The sequence below is a fragment of the Populus nigra genome, chromosome 6 (assembly GCF_951802175.1).
Source record: "Populus nigra chromosome 6, ddPopNigr1.1, whole genome shotgun sequence".
NCBI lineage: Eukaryota > Viridiplantae > Streptophyta > Magnoliopsida > Malpighiales > Salicaceae > Populus > Populus nigra.
This window is the reverse complement of record NC_084857.1, coordinates 15,058,999-15,078,971: the sequence shown is the minus strand read 5'-3', so window position 1 is coordinate 15,078,971 and position 19,973 is coordinate 15,058,999. Positions and strand designations below refer to the sequence as shown.

The following is a 19,973-nucleotide window of genomic DNA, read 5'->3' as shown; positions in this document are numbered from 1 at the left end:
GTTTATAATTGTTTGTAGTTAATGTTTTATTTGTTAATAATATAAGGTTGAGAAAATACAATGAAGTATAGTTATGTGAAATATTGTATGATGAGATGGGATATGATCCAGGATGGTTGGATCAAAGTGAAAGTTTTGAGTATTGTGATTGAATGAAATCTAGTCGATAACTTGGTAACATCAGAAAACAAAGGAAGCTTTGCCAAAATTTTCAAAAAAAAATCTCATAATCTTAGACATATTATTCAATACTTGACATTAGTAAAAAACAATATTTGAGATTTCATGACACTATAATTTAAGGGTATTACACTCTTAATCCTTACTTCTCGATAAAAGAAATTGATTTTAGTGATTTTAAGTTCATAAGACTTGTTTGATTTGCATCAAAATAGGTATTAGTCAAGTCGTTGTCTTTTTCTCATTGTAAACGTGCAATTTCAATTCTTGATTTTCTATTTTTAATGTATGAACATGTAAGCATGGGACCTGAAATCATATACTTATGAAAGCATGATTTACATTTCCCATGTTTGAGAATCTTGGATAACCTGAATCTTAAATCTGATTAGAAAATATAATTCTTGTTCTTGAATAAATTTGAAATCTATATGGAAAATACATGTTGTCAATTAATAAGGACATGGAGAGAAGACCAATGATTGTCATCTTTTTAAATCATGAAAGTCAGCGGGGAAGTTGCAAGTTGTCAACATATAAATCATGAAAAATCACAACATAATATCATTTGAGAAATTACAAACAAAACTAGAAGGGCATCAGCCTTTTACTATGCATGAATTCCTCTACATTCTCTCGTAATTTATTGTAAATTAAAGCAGTGTATTTTTTTTGGTAATTTTCGCTTTGGTTTTCAAACTTTTATTTTACATGATTTGGCTATTTTAAGCCAAAATTAGCCATTAAAATACATATTTTTTTAGGAGGGTGGTGTTGAATTGAAAGTTGAGAGACTAAAGTGAAAATTTCAGGTAACATGAGGGGCAAGTTGAAAGTTTTGTTGAAACATTTATTTTAATCCCCCATATTTTTTCGATATTTGATGATTAGTCCCTTAAATTTAAAGACAATACATTTTGGTACCCAATTTCATTTTCTACTTTTTTCAATCCTTTTCTATTAGGAGGAGAGAGAGAAAATGGTTTTTATGGAAGATTCTGACAATCAAAACAGTTGATTTTATGTCAAAAGATTCTATATAATAAGGGGAGGTTACATTTAAGTGTTGGTTTACCTTGAAAATACCTAAAACAACATATCTGAGCTCGAGTAGAATTGTTTCGGGTGGATTTCGGGTTTTGGGACGGTTTATTAGCTTTTTGGTGGCCATGGATTGGTTTAACAAAGTCTCTAGAGTGTTTTCTAGGTGTTTATGGTAGAAAATGGGTTGAAAATAGGATTTTGAGTGAAAAAAACAAAGGATCATGTTTTTCCGGTTATCACAGTGGTCGGATTCTGGGTTTCCCAAGCAACACTTCATTTTAATATATATATTTGGGGGGGGGTCTATCACATCAAACTTTTTTTAAAAAATAAAAGCTCACGAGCGAGCCATTGCTTTATTGGGACGACGCTGGGCCTCGCTTACCAAGCCTAGCAATGCTTGGCCTACTTCTTCTTTTTTTAGCTTTTTAAAAAATAATGCATTATTTGTGTATATGTTTTCAAATAAATTTATGGCTTATGATTTAATTAGATTGTGATTATTTTTTAGAGAGGTGAATATGATTCATCTGTTATTTTTTCTTAATTTTATATATATTCAATTTGGTTTTTTTTTAATATTGATTTTTTTAGAAGATTTTCTTATATGTGCAGCTTTTTTTAATTATTATTCAATAGATTTTATGTGTGTGTCGGTTTCTATTAAAAAGTTTATATATTTTCCTATTACAAATTTATTTTAATTGAGGAATTCATTAAATATAACCATGTAAATTACTCACATTACGATATTAATTATCTTGATCTTTATTTTTCACTTGATTTTCTCAAAAAAAAAAAAATTATTATTGATGAATTTTGTGTTCATTGCTTTACACTATGGTTATTGGATTGTTTAATTAGATACGTGTATAAGTTTTTCGATATAAATCCAAAAGTTTTTTTTAGTGTAAAAAAACACATTGAAGAATTTTGTATATTTATTTTTTTTATTATATTTTGATGTTTAGGATTTGATGCTTATTCTAATGAATTTTTTATTTTTTTTTCTTGAATCTTTTATGAAAGTTTCTTTATTTTTAGTTTCACCCTTTAATCCAAATTTATAGTGTATTGTTTTTTTTTCTTTGTTCTTCTGATTTTTGTTCTTTTATTAATGTTTTTATTTTTTCAATTTAACTCTCAAATTTAAAATTTGTTGTTGCCTTTTGATTTATTTCTTATTGCAATTTTAACTTTCATTATTTTTTATTTTGATTTTTTTATGTTGTTTTTTCTGTGATTTTAACCCTCGTGATTTTTTCTTTTATAGTTTTCTTGGTCTTATAACCTTAGTCATGGTTTAAAAAGTTAACAGTAATTGAATTTTTTTATCTTATTTTTTTATCCATATTTTTTTAATTTTTTTTATGAAATTATCATTTTCTTATTTAATTTTTACTTTGTTAATAAATAAGATCATTGAGATGTTTTTGGAATATTGTTAATATATATTTCTATAATATTGACAAGCGTTCATCTTTTGTATTGAATTATTTTTTATTTCTATTTTGTTTGTTGCTGATATTTTATTTTCTAATAATATTATTAAATTAACAAAGTTTATAAAATTTATTTGAGTCAATTACCTAAATATTATATTTTTTAAAAAAAAATTATTTTATTTTGATATTTTTTATATCAAAATAAAAATTGAGCGAAAACTAAAAACATGCGATATTTTTTTTTAATCAAATATAAATAAAAAATTACAACTACGAAATCCACATGAAACCAGAATATATATATATATATATATAAAGATTGCATGTTTGTGTCCACGTTGGTGAACAATAGTGGCGGCCCAGGTCGTGATATGACTTGAAAATGAAAAATTTAGAAGTAGTAGCGGTTTTTTTTTTTTTTGTTTTTATATTCAGATTGCATTATGGCCACGTCTTTTAAATTGTTTTTTGCATATATTCTAGTACAATAAAAAAAGATCATTTGTCTTTTTAGTTTGTTTTTTTATTTTTTTTAAAAAGACAAAAAGTATTTTTCAAATTTTAATACTTGACAAAAAAATTATTTGTTTTAACATATTCATAAAAAATATATATATATTTTTCAATTTAATTACAAGTTTATTAAGTCTATTAAAGCTTGATTAAAATCAAATGTCTCATTAGACTTATATAAAAAAAATTCAAAAATTTCTTAAAAAATAAAAAAATAAACAAATTTACAAGATGTTATGGAAAAAAAAAATCAAAGTTTATTTTTGTGACTTGTTGATTCAATCCAATCTTTATCTTTATTATGGATATTATACCCATTCTAGAAGCGGCTTAAATGATATATTTTTTTCAAACACCAGTGTCAAAACCTTATGAAAAATAAGTCTTATTTTTAGAAAATCATAGATAAATTTTGTTATGAACAGCTAAAATAACAAGTCTTGCTTTAAAATGGAACCGATGTGAAGATTTTAATTAATTTTGAGAATAACCAAATCAACAACTCTTTTATTTTTAGAAATCAATGTTAATTTTTTCATAAAAATAATTTAAATTAAATATATAAAAAAAGCTAAGAACAATTGGTTACAGTAACAAAGAGAAGATAAAACTGAAGTAAATGTTTGGTTGTACCAGATCTTATAACACTGATATCTAGATGCTTAAAAAAAAGAAGCAAAACAATAATATAAATATAAATATAAATATGTACAATCCATTTTAAGGGAAAAAATGGTTAAAGGGATAGGGTGTTGGCAGTGCTTTTAAAAAGCGTTTTCAAAAAATTAAATTTGTTTTTATTTTGAATTAATATGTTTTTGAAGTTTTCAAATCATTTTTATGTATTGATCTCAAAAATAATTTTTTAAAAATAAAAAAAATATTATTGACATACTTTTTGAGTGAAAAACACTTTAAAAAACAACCACAATCATACTCTCAAACATACCACAACATTTAGCACTAGCAGTTTGTGATTTTTTTTTAATAAAACGATAATTTTTATTAATTTGTGTAACAACTCCTAACTCTCAGATTTGATCTCAAGAAATTAAAGAATAAAATATTTTTTATTAATCATTAGACATTTTAAAAAAATTAACGGTTTGTATTTAAAACATGTTTTTTTTTTTTGTGGAATTTTCTAGTGGCATTATTAAATCATGTAATGCCAACTTAAATCATATGGTTTGCCTTAAAACTTTGAAGGATGATGGAATATTTTTATTTAGAGTTTTTTTTGTTTTTGCAAAGTGTTAAAAAAAAATTAATTTCTTTCAAAAAAATTTATATTTTAAGATTTTTTTTGATATAATGATATAAAAAAATTAAATATTATTTTAATATATTTTTAAATAAAAAAATATTTTATTCCAGAAACTTCCAGTATTTTTATCTTTTTATCACTGTCCAGAAACAACCGCCATAGCACATGCTAAACAGTATCTTTATCTTTTTATTACTGTCCAGAAACTTCCAGCGTACTAAAATTTGCTTTCATTCCATTGGCTGATGTCGTAGTTGATTTTTCTTTTCCCTTCAAACGCGGCATTTAGACTTTGAATTTGAAACATCATGTCCAGTTAAATCAAGGCTTTTGTCCCTGTCATTAGCATGGTCCCTACGTTTTGAAGATTAGTCAAATCAGCACATATATTTTTAATTTTGAACATTCCAACCCTCATATTTTCAACTCGTGGCCCATACGCGGCCAGTCCATCCACTTTAGAAGTTACAACAAGGTAACACGTGGCCAGCATCTAAGGAGCATATTTGTACAAAGACCACACGCCACTAACAAGTGCAGAACTTGAGAGGCCAACCAATGATTTTACTTTTTTTTTTTTTTTTTAACTTTATGTTCTTCCCGAGGTGGACACAATTATTATTAGAAAAGAAAGCAGGAACACAAAATTCCAATGATGCTTTTTGTAGATGAATCAATGCTTAAAATAATTCAGAGTATAATATCAACAAATTAATGCTTTAAATAAGAATTATTGAAGGGAGGTGAAATGAGATGAGATGGCACCCGAGCAAATCCTCGGCAATCACTATCACGACGTCGTTGCAGCAGGCACCATCGTATTGCTAGTTGCAAGGCATCAAACTTCAACCGTTTCCAACGCTCCTTTTATTTCTTTTGATGGGGAACCTTCCAGCTCAGATACAGCACAACAACAGCCCTAGAAAAAAAAACACAAGAAATCCTCAATAAAACAAGGTGATGATGATAATAATAAAGAATCCCTGATATCCCCATTTCAGAACTTCATCGCCAATAACAAAAGTGTGTTAACACTTATACAGAGGCTAAATTTTTGGAATTACTTTCTTGCCATCTTTAGTGGGTCCTACCCTAGATTATGTGTATGTTTTTGTGGTGGATGTTATGACCAAGACACATGGCACCAACCCAAACCAAGGTTTTTAAATGTTTATGGATGTGTGAGCAGTAAGAGAGTTGTGGGATTGGTTTAGACTTTTTGGAGGTGAGGTGGGAAATGAGAAAATTGTGGGAAACTAATACTCATCATTGTTCCAAATTTGAGCAAACATAAATATACAAGACAACAACAACAACATCAACTTCTTTCTTTCTATGGTTTTTATGAATCATAGAAGGGTTTGATGAGAGAGTTTTGATCTTGAAAGAGGAGGAGGAGGAGGGGCCTTCTTTTGTGTGTGTGTGGAGGGTGTTTTTTACTCCTTCGAAGAAGGCTCTTTCTGCTTTGAATTACTTTTCTTCATTTTTGGAGGCTGGAAAGGAAAACAATGATAAGGTGGTGGACATCTGCTCTGCAATTAACAGAGCTGTTTGTAAGCACGGTGGTGCATTTGCTATATGGGCTTTACATATTTAGCACAGCTTTGGCTGGTGATCTTTCACAGGTAATGAATGAATGGTTTTTCAAGGCTAATGTGAATGGTGATGTTAAAGAGGAGGAGACCAAAGAGTTATTAACAACAACAGCAACAGCAGCAACAGAAACCAGCGTTGATGACTTGCCTCCTATTGTGTTGGTTCATGGAATCTTTGGATTTGGCAAAGGGGTAACGTGTTTCCTCTTTTCTTTTACTGTCATAATACCTTAAATGGGTTTTAAACTGCATTTTGTGCCTCAAAATCAATCTCGTTCTTGTTTTGATGTTCTATCTGGTTCCAGAAATTGGGAGGTTTATCGTACTTTGCAGGAGCAGAGGAGAAAGATGAGAGGGTCCTGGTGCCCGATTTGGGGTCTCTAACTAGCATATATGATCGGTAATTAGTTACCAAATGCTTGTGATTTAGGGGTTGTTAAAGGTTTCATTTTGGCAATATAATCTCTTTGATTTGGTTTGAATTTGAGTTCTTCTTTCTGGGTTTCAGGGCACGCGAGTTATTTTATTATTTGAAAGGTGGGCAAGTTGATTATGGAGAAGAACACAGCAAGGCTTATGGACACTCGCAATTTGGACGGACTTATGAACAAGGTCAGAAGATCTTCCCTTTTGTTTTTATTTTTAAAGTTTGGATTTTTGAGCCATATCTCTATTTTTGTTTTTTCTATTTGGTTATTATCTGTGTTTAAGTTTGAAATGTCCTTGTTTGTTGTGATTGGAATGTAGGGCATTATCCTGAATGGGATGAGGATCACCCTATTCACTTTGTTGGGCATTCTGCTGGAGCGCAGGTTGTTCGGGTGTTGCAGCAAATGCTTGCTGATAAGGTTAGTCTAGTTTATTGTTTAAACGGTCAGCAAATAATCTCTTAAAATTTCATGTTTAGATTGAATGCTTGTTCGTGATGATTTTGTAGGCATTTAATGGGTATGAGAGCACTTCTAATAAATGGGTGTTAAGTATCACATCCCTCTCCGGAGCATTCAATGGGACTACAAGGACCTACTTAGATGGGATGCAGTGAGTGTTCTTTCCAAACTTGTTCTGCTATTTGAAACTTCACTCTATAAATTGCTTCTAGATATCGGACTCAATAATGATTGTAATTTGAAATTTATCTTAAAAGTTTTTTTCTTTGGCAGTCGGTATGAAAATAATCAAATACTGATATCCACTTCCTTGTTTAAAGATTTTCCTTTCCTCTTTTTTTTTCAGCAAAATGCTGCTTTGTATTTAGTTAACTCTCCTTTTTCCTTATTAGTTACTCTAGAATAGAACTCTATCTATTTGCAACTAAATTTGGAACTGCATTTTCAATATCCAGGCCAGAAGATTGGAGAAACATGAAACCAATATGTCTGCTTCAGTTCTGTCGCTTAGGAACAATAATTTATGACTGGCTTGACATTCCTTGGCTGAAGGCTTACTACAATTTTGGATTTGATCACTTCAACATGTCCTGGAAAAAAATTGGGATTTTTGGTCTTATTGACTGCCTGTTGGGGAATGCAGGACCCTTTGCTTCTGGAGATTGGATACTTCCTGATCTTACAATTCAAGGGTCTATGCAACTAAACTGCCATCTACAAACCTTTCCTGATACATATTATTTCAGTTATGCTACCAAACGTACTAGGAGAATCTTCGGTATCAATGTTCCTTCAAGCATCTTTGGAATCCACCCATTGCTTTTTATAAGAGTGTTGCAGATGAGCCAGTGGCATCATCCTCCAGATGTCTCTCCCCCTTATAAAGGATACAGGTGTGTTCTTTTATCAACATTTCATGAGCAGTTGAGCTGATTTAGAATAGGATAATGCAAACGCTTTCCTGTAATTGCTCAATGTTTTCATATTATGGTCATGTTAATGACTTTGACTTCATTTTTCAGATTTTCATATCATCAATGAGAAATATTTTTAGTTAATTAAATTTTACCTGTAACATTGTTAGCTTGTGAAGGCTATTTCACTTAAGTCTTTAAATTGTAGAATTCCAAAATTTCAATTTTCCTCTGTGATAGGATTCCATCCAGAATTCAGTACAAGGAACATTGTACTGATTTTCATCCGTAATGAAACCTCTATTGAAGCATAATTAATTTGTATGATTGCTTATACCTTGAGTGAATGCGTGAAACAGGGATGAGGATTGGCAGGACAATGATGGAGCACTCAACACCATATCTATGACCCACCCTCACATTCCAGTCGAACACCCAAGCCAATTTGTTGGACATGATTCAGAGTGTCAACCCTTACAACCTGGAATATGGTTAGTTATAACACTTTCAATCTCTCTGTCTTGGATAGAACCTCCACTGCCAACATAGTCAATCACATGCTTTGAGGACAAATTTTAATTGTGTTTAATAATGCGAGGCATTTTCCGTAGAGTCTTATAAAAACACAACAAATGCTACCTCTTAGGAACAACCAAGCCATCTTATTGCAAATTGCTTGGTGTGTCAACCCCTGCAAGTGATAATCGGTTTAGTTATTACACTTCCAATGTTTGTCTTGGATAGTTGAATCAGCCATGTACTAACCTCGGTTTCTAACATAGACGTGTTTTTAAGCAGAAAGTTTGGTCGTGAAAAATGCTGAGTATTGTTATATGGAATATCTCGTCATAATCATTTAACAATAGATACAGAATAGATTATCAGAGACTTGTAAAATATGCTTGGTTATCATAGCATTGGTTATTAAAGAACTTTGAAGGCATTAAACTTTAAGCTTCATTATTCTCCTTCGAGAGTCATTGCCTTATTGTTCTTTGCATGTTTACAGAACAATTCCCTTGAAACTTTTTGCTGCTTGTTTCAAGAAAAGAAAAAAATTGATATTTTGTCGAGGCCGCTTACACGCAGTTTATTGGGGAACCTTTATAAAAGCATTTGAATAGTAATTACTAGATATCTGAAATCTATTGAATTGAAGTCATAAGTTGAGTCGCCTTGTAGTTCTATTAAGAAGTAGAATTCTCATTCATCATCTTTCTTGCCCCTTCCTGAGCTAACATGGAGGTTTATCTGGTTTAATGCAGGTATTACAAGATTGTTGAAGGTGATCACATATTGTTCATTTTGAATAGGGATAGAGCAGGAGTTCAGTTTGATATGATATATGACAGTATTTTCGAGCGTTGTAGAAAACACGTCTTTAGGAAGAGTCAACAAACTTTAACATACGAAATCCAGCAATAGTTCGTTGTCTGTTACTCTACACAACTAGGAAACAAAACCTATCATGGGACAATTCTTTGCCTCCCTCCCTCTCTTGTCTCTGTAAATGTACGCTTCTGCAAGGAGTTGCCATCTTCGGCAATGTTAAAGCTGGTTGCTTGAAAGATACACCTTCGCTTTCTTTTACAATCATTTCATGCTGTTTAGTTATGTTTTCTGCTAATGACTTGTCTAGCTTGTAGATACATGTTGTCAACAGCTTAATTTATGCTTCAGACCTCGATGGGAAATTGATGGGAAATCTTTTCATCCAGGCTAGTTTTCAAAATTTTAATAAGTAGTACATTTTATTACAGAGGACAATATAAAAACGTTAACAAATAAAAAAAGAATAATATAAAAAACTAACAAAATAATTAAAAACTTTGTAGGGAGTGATGATGTTATATTTTTTTTATTTTTATTAAATAATAATGGTGTTTTTTTATGACATCAACTTATAACTCATAATTCCTTCTTTACTACGATATATTTTTTTAATAATATACTTATAATATTTACCGGTGCTGTAGTCATATGATCATCTATATAACTTCCACCATATCAAATTTATTTTTTAATAATATTGGTATCAACATTACCGGGATTATGGAGAGCTTAAGGATACTAGGATGAATAATATCGATATATTTGGAGATTTAATAAGTTTTTGATATCATTTTTGAATAGATACGGTTATTAATTAAATGATCTTTACACTTACTTTTTTGAAAAATTAGTATACAAAAACTAAAAAAATAATGTTTCACCGTAGAAATTGCAACATTGTTTCATTTTCTTGTCATATTAAAAATTAACTTAAGATCTTATATGTTTTTATTAACGTATAAAATCTTAACTATATTTTATTATATATATGCATTGATTTTTTGATTTATAGTTATATTTTTTACTTGATGTAAAAAAATATATTAATAACACCTACACATCAATTATTTTGCGTTAGAAAAAAAAATTATTCAACTTATAGGGAAACGAGTTAAATAGACACTTTAATACTTTTTTTATATATTTATTAGTACAGATGATTCTTGATGTATTTAATTAAATGCATGCATAGAATTTTTTATTTATAATTAGAATAAAAAAAAATCACATTTGAAAAGTTTGAATATTTATTTATTTATTTTTTAAAAAATGATTATTCAACCCGTGGTGAAGTGTAAATCAAATAATTAGTATATACTAGCCACTAACATTTCAATACTAAAATATAATTCAATTTTATATCTCTAATTTGTATTTTAGTATCGTTAAATTTAATTTTATACGATTTTATAATGTAGACATAGTTATGAATAATAATTTCAAGAAATGCACTTAGTGGTTAAGAAGCTTGCTACATTTCTGTGCTTCCTAAACTCAACCCTTAAAATCAACACTAAGGAAAATTTATTTTAAAAAGAAATAATACAATAATTTTTTAAATTGTTCAAGAATAGGCTTAGTTTTAATTTACATGTAAGCTAACTTAAAGATACCATTTGTCATCAAATAAAAAAAGAAAACGTTTTTCTTTTTTCACTTTTACTATTTGTTTTAGTTTTCAGTGTGTCTACCAAAAGAAGCTTTTGTAATTGTGATTTAAAAAAAGATAAGTTTTAAAAACATACATTTAGCTGTGGTTAGTTGGATTTAGATACATGTTTAGTAAAATTGTGGTTGAAGTTTATGTGTAGCAAAAAAACATGTATAAAATATTTGGTGAAAATGTGCTTACACTTGTTTTTCAAAGTATTTTTTATTTGGAAATACATCAAAATAATATTTTTTTATTTTAAAAAAATTATTTTTGATATGAATACATTAAAATAATCTGAAAACACAAAAAATATATCAATTTGAAGCAAAAAAATAAAAAAAATTTAAATTTTTTAAAAAACACTTTTGAAATACAAAAACAAAAGGTTTTACGAAACTCGGTTAAAAAAACATGTAAAAACTACTTTATAAAAACTAGATTTCAAACTTAATTTTTAATAGGCCTAGCAATACAAAACATAATTTAATTTGTTACCAAATATCCTGTGATTGTTTCACCACAAACACAGATGAAAAACAAATGCAGCCTGAAGCAATAAACAATACAAATTTCCCACGAACGATCTATGGGGCTGATGAACCACTTAACTCGAGCCCCGTCACCTTCAGGCTTCAGCTCGGTTCTGAATTTCTGATCACTTTGATAGGAGCCCTAACTTCCTTCCTTACGTGCTCTGAAGGATTCGTGCTCGGAAGGATACAGGTTGGATCTGCGTTTCTTTGGGCTTGGGCCTGCACGCACTGCACCACGACACCGTCATTTAACATTTTGTAAAATGGAAAAATACATTTTATTCAAATAATAATAATAATAATAATAATAATAAATACATGAGTGAGTACACAGGAAGGATATTAAATTGTCTTGGTCCATTACCCACCTCAAAGCGTTAGAGGTTGGACGGTTAATTCATATTAATCAAAATACTATAATTATATTTAAAAAAATTCAAAGAAAGGTATGATAAAAATACATTTTATCTTTAAATTTTATATATTTTATCATAATTAAGTCCAAGCCTAATTTTTTCTAAAGAAGCTATAAAAAGGTATGATAAAAGAAAAAAATGAAAAAGAAAAAAAGAAAGCCAGTTGTTTAACTGTTCATCTCACTGGTGAAACCGAAACAATATTTTAATTTTTTTTAATTGTTTTGTTAATAATAACAAGTCTAAATACAAAGAAAGTTTGAAAAGCCCCATGTTTTATCATTGAATAGCACGTGCATCATCATCATTGGTGGCACATGATATGCAGGCCGACCGACCATCAGTCATGGATTCCTGCTTTCTTGCACAAAGCAAACCATGTGTTGGTGGACGTTCGAATGTGCTATATGCCTTTCTTTTTTTAAGAAAAAAAATAAAAAAATATTTAAAAAATAATTGAGGTAAAATTGAAGAATCAACTACATGAAAATAATAAAAAGATCAATTGTCTTAATAATACTAATCTAAACGCACACTTATATTAAATATTAATAGAGGGAAAGTCTAACAAATTATATTATATTATATTAAAAAAAATTAAAATCAAGAATCTAAACACTATTTATTGTAATAGCATAACACCAAAAATTTTCTTAAACAATAAAACCTTTGTCGTAGACATTAGGTGCAATGTAATGTTTTCACCATAATATAATTGTTTATTTTAAATTATGTAAGTGCCTGTTAATCTTTTTATTTTTTATGCACAATAAAATTATATAGTTGTCCCTCAAATAAAAAAATATGAGCCTTTTGGTCCTTTTATTGTTGTATTTTTTTTTTAAAGAAATTATCAAGAGACTCAAGATATTTTTTGTATGTGAGTATTATTAAATATTATTTTTTAAAAAACCTTTTAACACGTGTATAGCACGCACAAGCAGGTGGACGACCCCAGTGCCCTTCAAGTGGTGCTTCTCGGTTTGTCTGGTCACCAAACACGACATTTAATTAAGGGTGTTCACAATTCGGTTCGGTTTGATTTAGACTAAAAAAATCAACCGAACCAAATCACATTAATTTTGTGAAATATTAACCGAACCAGACCGAAAACCGGTTCAAACCGAACTTGACCGAAAACCATTCAAACCGAATTGGTCCGGTTCGGTTAAATCCAGTTTTTTAGCAAAAAAACAGGAAACCTAAACCCTAACCCTGACCTGCTAACCCAAAACTCCACCTAGTCTTTTGGCTCTCTCATCCAAACCTTAGCAACCAAATCTGAATCCGTCATCGAAATCTATAAGAAAGACCTGGAAGAATTCAGATTCAGCTTGAAAAATGGATCCGCTATTATCTGCGATGTCGCTTCACGCGCCGTCCATGATCTCCCCGTGTTCTTCGAGGCCAGCGCTGTTGTCAGTCAAAAGTATATCAAGGGGTGATAGGCTTGTTTGGGGAAACCTGGCCGGATTTTCACCTTTGCTCCTATGAACATGAACAAGTACCATTGGGGTTTCTTGAACCAGAAGCACAATTCAAATGTTTGCAATCCCTGAAGCCGAGAAACATCTAAACCAAACCTCTCTATATAGATATCTAATACATCCACTATCAAGTTGAACCAAGTAGAGGAGGCCAGGGCTTTGCTTGTTAAATGCTGAAACGCAGATGGTAGTGTAGTTGAAAATTGAAAGGAAATTGGGAAATGAAGATTGTGAATTAATTGAGAGGAAGATTGAGAATTTCTTTGGACAAGGAGGTGGTTTTTTGTGAGGCAAGAAAGTTATGTTAATTGTTAGAGTTAGCTGGTTAGGTTGCAAGTTAACTATTTATACCATAATTTTTTGTTAATTGTTTAGTGGGTCCAGTTTGGTTTGGTCCGATTTCTGGTTCAAAACCAAAATCGAACTGGACCTATTAAAATTTATGGTTTTGAAAATTGATTAATCTTTTTTTCATTTCGGTTTAGTTTTTTTAGTTATTTTTTCTTCGATTTTATCGATTTTATTGGTTAATCGGTTATTTTGAACACCTTTACATTTAATAACGCTTTAAAAAGATCTTCGCGTCCTCTCAACGACGGGATGACATGTGCATTAAACACACCTCCGATTTGATACTGACAATCATTTCTTGTTTTTTCTTCTTCTCTCTCCACCTCAAATTTTGAGTAAAACTGTTCAAAATTTCAAACCAATCCCTTTAATTTTTTTTCTCTTAACATTTGGTCACTATCCTTTTAATTATTATTTATTTTATTTTGAATAATAATAAAAATTAGAATTCCTTTTCAGTATCACCCCCCTCTTCCAATTTTTTTTATCTTTCAAATTTGATCTTTATTCTATTGATTGCTATTTGTTTTGTTTAAGAATATTTTTAATTTTTTTTGTACTATTTCATTCTCGCTAAGTTTATTTTCCTATCAAATTTGATTCTTATTCTTTTGATTGTTTTTTTATTTTTATTTTGGAAAAGTTTTTAAATTTATATTTTTTTCAATTTCTTCCTTCAATATTAAATTAGTTATAAATTAAGCTTTTTAATTGTGTTTGGGTCTAGGATTGTATAGGTTGCAAGTTTTAGATATTAGCTTGACTTTAAGTGATTCGCTCATGTTTACTTTTTTTCTTCTTTAAACTTATTTTTTTTTAATTTTATCATTTAATATTTATTCAATTGGAGATTAAGCTCTGTCATTTTTATTTATTAGCTTTCTATAGAGTTTTTCACTTATTTTTTAAATGACTCAGCTTATCTCAAGTCTTTTTATTTTTTGTTCTTTGTTGAATTTTCCTTGGGTGAGTTTTTAAATTGATATTTTTTATTCCATCCTTCAATATTTGAAATATTTTTTTTGAATAATTTATAAAATCAGAATTATTTTTTAATTTCATCCCCTTTTAATTTTTTTATAGTTCAAATTTAATTTTCATTCTTTTGATTGCTATTTGGTTTATTTAAAATGGTTTTTTAAATTAACTTTTTTTTACAATTTCATCTTTCTTAACTTTTTTCCCTATAAAATTATATTCTAATTCTTTTGACTGTTAATTTTTCTTTTACTTTGATATGTTTTTTAAACTGTTATTGTTTTTCCTATTTAAGAAAACCAATAGAAGCAACAATTAGAGAATTTAAACCTTTCAAATTCTTATTTGTTCGAGTATGGAAATAAATCGTGAATATGGTCCAAGTAATAAATACCCAAGTTTCTTTTGGATTCACCCTTCAATATTAAATTGGTTAGGGATTTAGCTTCTATATTGAGTCCAGATCCAGAATTTTAAGGGTTGTGAGTTTAGAGATTAAGATTTGTATGGATTTACTTGATTTTTTTTAAAATTTTGTCCTTTATCATTTATTCAATTGGAGACTAGGCTCTGTTATTTTTATTTATTTATTTATTTATTATTGAATTTTTCACTGATTTTGGAAATATCCCTGGTTATCTTGATTTTTTTTTAATTTTTCATTCTTTCTTGAATTTTCTTTAGCTAATTTTCTAAATTGATTTTTTTCATGATTCTATCATTCAATATTAAATTGATTAGAAATTGAGTTTTTTTAAAATAAATTTTTTAAAATTTAATTTTTTTAAAATAAATCTTCTAAATTTATTTTTTATATCAGCACATCAAAATAATAAAAATACATAAAAATTTTAAAAACTTTTAGAAGCAAGATTCGAAGACATTCTCAAACAAACTCTTAATTCATTAGTTGATATATTGCCTGTTTCTCATTTAGGAACTTCATTTTCTACAATATCTCTCGTGATTTACGCTATGTGTGTTTTAAATATCATGTATATTTGATCAGATTCTGTCTTGACAGGTTTTGGAGCCCGTTAGCAGCGTTATATATGTATATTGCATGTGAGCTTTTTTTTTCAACAATAAGGGTATTGAGATTAATTATTTTTTCTAGATAAATTAAAAATACACCCCTTATATCGGTTTAGTATGTTAAAAAAAAATAATAAATTCTCTTAAACGTTATCGTCAAAGTTTAAACCTGGAAAATAAAATAAAAAAGCAGCAAATATTCTTAACCATCAAACTAATTCTTTAAGATTACACATATATATGATGTTTGAATTCATTGTATCTTTCCGTCAATGATAATATGTTAACATGGGTTAATTAGGAATAATTATGGATTGGAAACAAGCAAAATTGCATTTGACAGAGAATCATTAATTTAGTATAAATACAGGTATTTGCATATCCCATCAAAGCACGTAAACGAGAAACCACGAGCACTGACTGTAGTAGAGGAAACCAAAAGAAGAGAAGAGAAGAAAAGAGAAGAGACAAATGGGCGGTTTAGAGAATGGAGCCACCAATAACCAAAACTCTTCTCCGACGACAACTAAGCCCACAAAGACAAGTCTCTCACCGGATTCCATGATCAATCTAGATCAGTGAGTTCACGTTTATTAAATTCTTTTGTTTTCTTATCGGAAATTAATAGCATACACCACCTCGTTGTGGCTACATTGCGCCGGTGCAATGGCCTGGCTAGTCATTTAGGGTTTAACAGTTTTAGTTTGGTATAATTATCACGTAGTGTTGTTATCTGGGATGAAGTTTTTTTAACGTACGAGAGGAAGTGATGTGTTATGCGGAAATGCAGGGGAGATCCAACGTTGTTCGAGCCATTCTGGAGGAAAATGGGAGACAAGTGCACGTTGGTGATTGAGGGGTGTGATTTGATGAGCTATTTCAGTGATATTAGCAACATTTGCTGGTTTTTGCAGCCACAACTTGGTGATGCCATAAAGCGACTGCATCGTGTTGTTGGAAATGCAGTAACAGAGGATCGCAACATCGTGGTTGGGACAGGTTCAACACAGCTCTTAATGGCTGCTCTGTATGCTCTCTCTTCTCCCGCTGATCGCCACCCCGTCAGTCTTGTAGCTGCTGCTCCGTTTTACTCGGTAGCCACCGCTCCCTTCCTCATCTAACTTCTTTCAGTTTACATAACTTGGTGCAAGTCTTTACATGGTTTCATCACTTGATCTGACGGTGTAAAACCAGACTCAATACTGGCTTAATAACCTACTCATGGGACTCAATGACGATCTTCAAACGATTGGATTGAGCTCCCTTTAATTTAGGGATAGCATGATCCGTTATATTAAGAAAATCTATATATTAATCTAAATCACAATATTTGAGATTTATTTTACTTGGTGGGAAGAACTTTTTTTATTTTTAAAATTAATAGCTATCTTCTTTATTTGAGAAAATTCAAATTATAAATTTCAAAATCAACGTTCTAATTTTGTTTTTTTGACATGACGAGGTATGTCGCCTCTGACATTAGAGGTGTCAGATCCACTTAGGATGTATATACATAAAAGATCTGAAACCAGCCAAGACAGTTTTGACAAGTCAAAGTCAAACCAACAAGAATATATAATATAATAATTTTTGTTGTTTATTTGTCTTGCATAAAACAGAACTGCTTGAATTTAGTTTACTTTTTTAATTTCTCATGTATTTATTTATTTAGAGAATCATCTTTGCCTGGTTAAGGAAATTAAGCTTGGCCGGCAGCCATGAGTGAAAAAGTCGTACGTACGAGATCATTAAGATTATTTCTGAAAAAGAAAGAGCTTAATTTAATAAAAACATCACGTTAATGGTATTTCTTACACATAAAATAACTCATTAATCGATAAATAAAAAGGAGTGCTGTTCGTAACAAAAGACATGGCGACAAACATGTTTCTTAAAGAGAAACTAAGATTTAGGTAACATGACCATGTCTAGTCCGTGTCAAAACTTGGGAGAACTTGTTCATTGGATGTTTCATCTTCAAAAATAGCAAATCCATCTCCCTGTTGCGGTCCTTGGAGCAGACAACTTTGCATGTTACCCACATCTTCCACAAACTTTGCTGCAGAACCTCATGCACTTGCTTAATATTATAACACTAAGTTCTTGAGTTCATTTAATTATATCATATGCAATTGGGCATCAACAGAGTTGCAAATGCTTGACTGCTTGCATGCTTATTCACATGCATTTATTTACGCATATGTGATTAATTAATCCATAATGTGATTGCAAGTTTTCTTAATTTCCTGTTCATGTTACTTGACTGACAAAATACTAATTCAAGACATGTATTGGTTTCTTACCTCATGGTACGTCTACGTTTATTCGTCGTGGAAGATTAATTCATTTATGTGCTTGTGATATTCATTGCCTGCAGGGATATAAAGATCAGGCAGAATTCCTGCGTTCAGGACTCTATAAATGGGAGGGAGATGCGCACACCTTTGATAAGGATGGACCTTATATTGAGGTCGTAACCTCGCCGAATAATCCTGATGGTGCTATCCGAGAAGCTGTGGTGAACCGTGGGGAAGGGAAGCTTGTCTATGACCTTGCCTACTACTGGCCACAATACACGCCTATCACTCAACCCTTGGATCATGATATTATGCTGTTCACATTTTCCAAATGCACTGGACATGCTGGTTCCCGGATTGGGTGAGCAGGACATTCTTTAGTTAGGAGATTAATGTCGCAATGCATGGCTTGTTGTTGGAATAAGAAGATCGCCACAATATATCATTCTGCTTTGCCTATGTTTAATTTTTAGTTCCTTTCTGCTAATTATTTTGTTTCCAAACTGAAGCTGGGCACTTGTAAAGGATAAAGAGGTAGCTAGAAAGATGACTGAATACATGCAGATCAGTTCCATCGGTGTATCTAAAGAATCTCAGATTCGAGCTGCAAAGATTCTTGGAGTGCTTGGCGAAGGTTGTAGGACTGCTGATTCAGAGAACTTCTTTGAGTATAGCCATAGCATTCTGAAAGAAAGGTGGGAGAGATTGCGAAATGTTGTCAAGAACAGCAGAGTCTTCAGTCTGCCAAAGTACCCACGAGATTACTGCAACTTCACTGGAAAGTACATGGATTCAAATCCTGGTAATGCTCATAATTAGATCAATATTGTTTTTGTTACTTTTGAAAGTGGACACCCCAACTCCATTGTAGGCTCATTTGAAAAGCTCTCCTAACATATTTTGCTTTTCTGCAAACAGCTTTTGCATGGTTGCACAGCAAGGAGGATATAGACTGGGAGAGTCGTTTAAGAGAGCATAAGATAATAGCAAGAAGTGGGGAGCGGTTTGGGGCTAGTCCAAAGCATGTCAGAATAAGCATGTTTAGTCCACCAGAAGCCTTTAACCTTTTCTTGGAGAGGTTATCAGCAATCATCGACAATACCAACGGAAATGTAGTGACTTGATACATGGGACGAGAAGAAAGCTCTATCATCAAATAAAATGTTCTTATCACGCCAGTATTAGAGAACATTAAGAGGACACAGTAGGATCTAGGCTAACTAGGGATACAGGGTAGTTCATACTCGTACATCCGATGGTTTATTCAAATTTTAATGCGATGTAGATTGCTACGCCTTTGATTCTATGTAAACACGGAATGGGATGTATAATTTATATGAACTGTTGCCAATATAATAGACGTGTTTCTTATCAGGCGAGTCCAATTCCAAACGGAAAAAACAAGAATAAATTTTCACTGGTAACCCGAAAGACAGATCTGTCTCCTTGATTTTCTAATGATTCAATCCTTAGAGAGAAATCTACAATAAGGGCAGTTCTATAGAATAATTAGATAATAATCCAGATATTAAGGAAATGCAAATAGATAAACACATCGTTCATCATCAAGATAGATTTTTTGGAGTCGAGTACACTGGTTTCTCCGCTGGAGAATGCACAAATTTAGGTATACAAGACAGTAGAGGATAGCATACTTCACCAGAATATCAAGGTAAATGAACAGAAAGCAGGAGATGATTTTTTTTTATCATCAACATGGTTTTTTCAATACAAACTTAAAGAAATTCAATAAAAATTCCAAATAATTGAAATGATTTAAATTTAGGAGAAAAAAGATTATTTCTTTAGACAAATCCCTTTTTGTTATTCATTCATTTCTTTTTTATTTTTTTGAACAATGCTTTTCTTATTAGAAGCTTGTTTCTTCATATAAAACCTTATCATGACTTGTAATGTAATTTTCAACTAAGAAAAAAAATTAATATCTTATTTTTTATGTGATGGTATAAAAAATTAAAAAATTTGAGTTTTGTACATAATTATTTATAAAATAAGTGTTACTATTAACTAACAAAACTCTA

General features: G+C 30.5%; 2 protein-coding genes across 2 annotated transcripts; both read left to right on the top strand.

Annotated features, from left to right (window-relative positions):
• The first annotated feature begins 5,438 nt into the window (after positions 1–5,438).
• LOC133698032 (uncharacterized) lies at positions 5,439–9,420 on the top strand. The gene is made up of 8 exons (XM_062120900.1): positions 5,439–6,236; positions 6,350–6,444; positions 6,553–6,656; positions 6,792–6,892; positions 6,982–7,085; positions 7,390–7,827; positions 8,208–8,339; positions 9,114–9,420. The coding sequence occupies exons 1-8, from the start codon at positions 5,958–5,960 to the stop codon at positions 9,271–9,273; spliced, it is 1,413 nt and encodes a 470-aa protein (XP_061976884.1). The 5' UTR covers positions 5,439–5,957; the 3' UTR covers positions 9,274–9,420.
• Positions 9,421–16,053: 6,633 nt separating this feature from the next.
• On the top strand, positions 16,054–19,302 carry LOC133698008 (L-tryptophan--pyruvate aminotransferase 1-like). Its single transcript, XM_062120865.1, has 5 exons — positions 16,054–16,212; positions 16,425–16,728; positions 18,012–18,292; positions 18,441–18,733; positions 18,850–19,302. Exons 1-5 carry the CDS (start codon positions 16,106–16,108, stop codon positions 19,053–19,055), a joined length of 1,191 nt encoding a protein of 396 aa, XP_061976849.1. The 5' UTR covers positions 16,054–16,105; the 3' UTR covers positions 19,056–19,302.
• Positions 19,303–19,973: the final 671 nt, after the last annotated feature.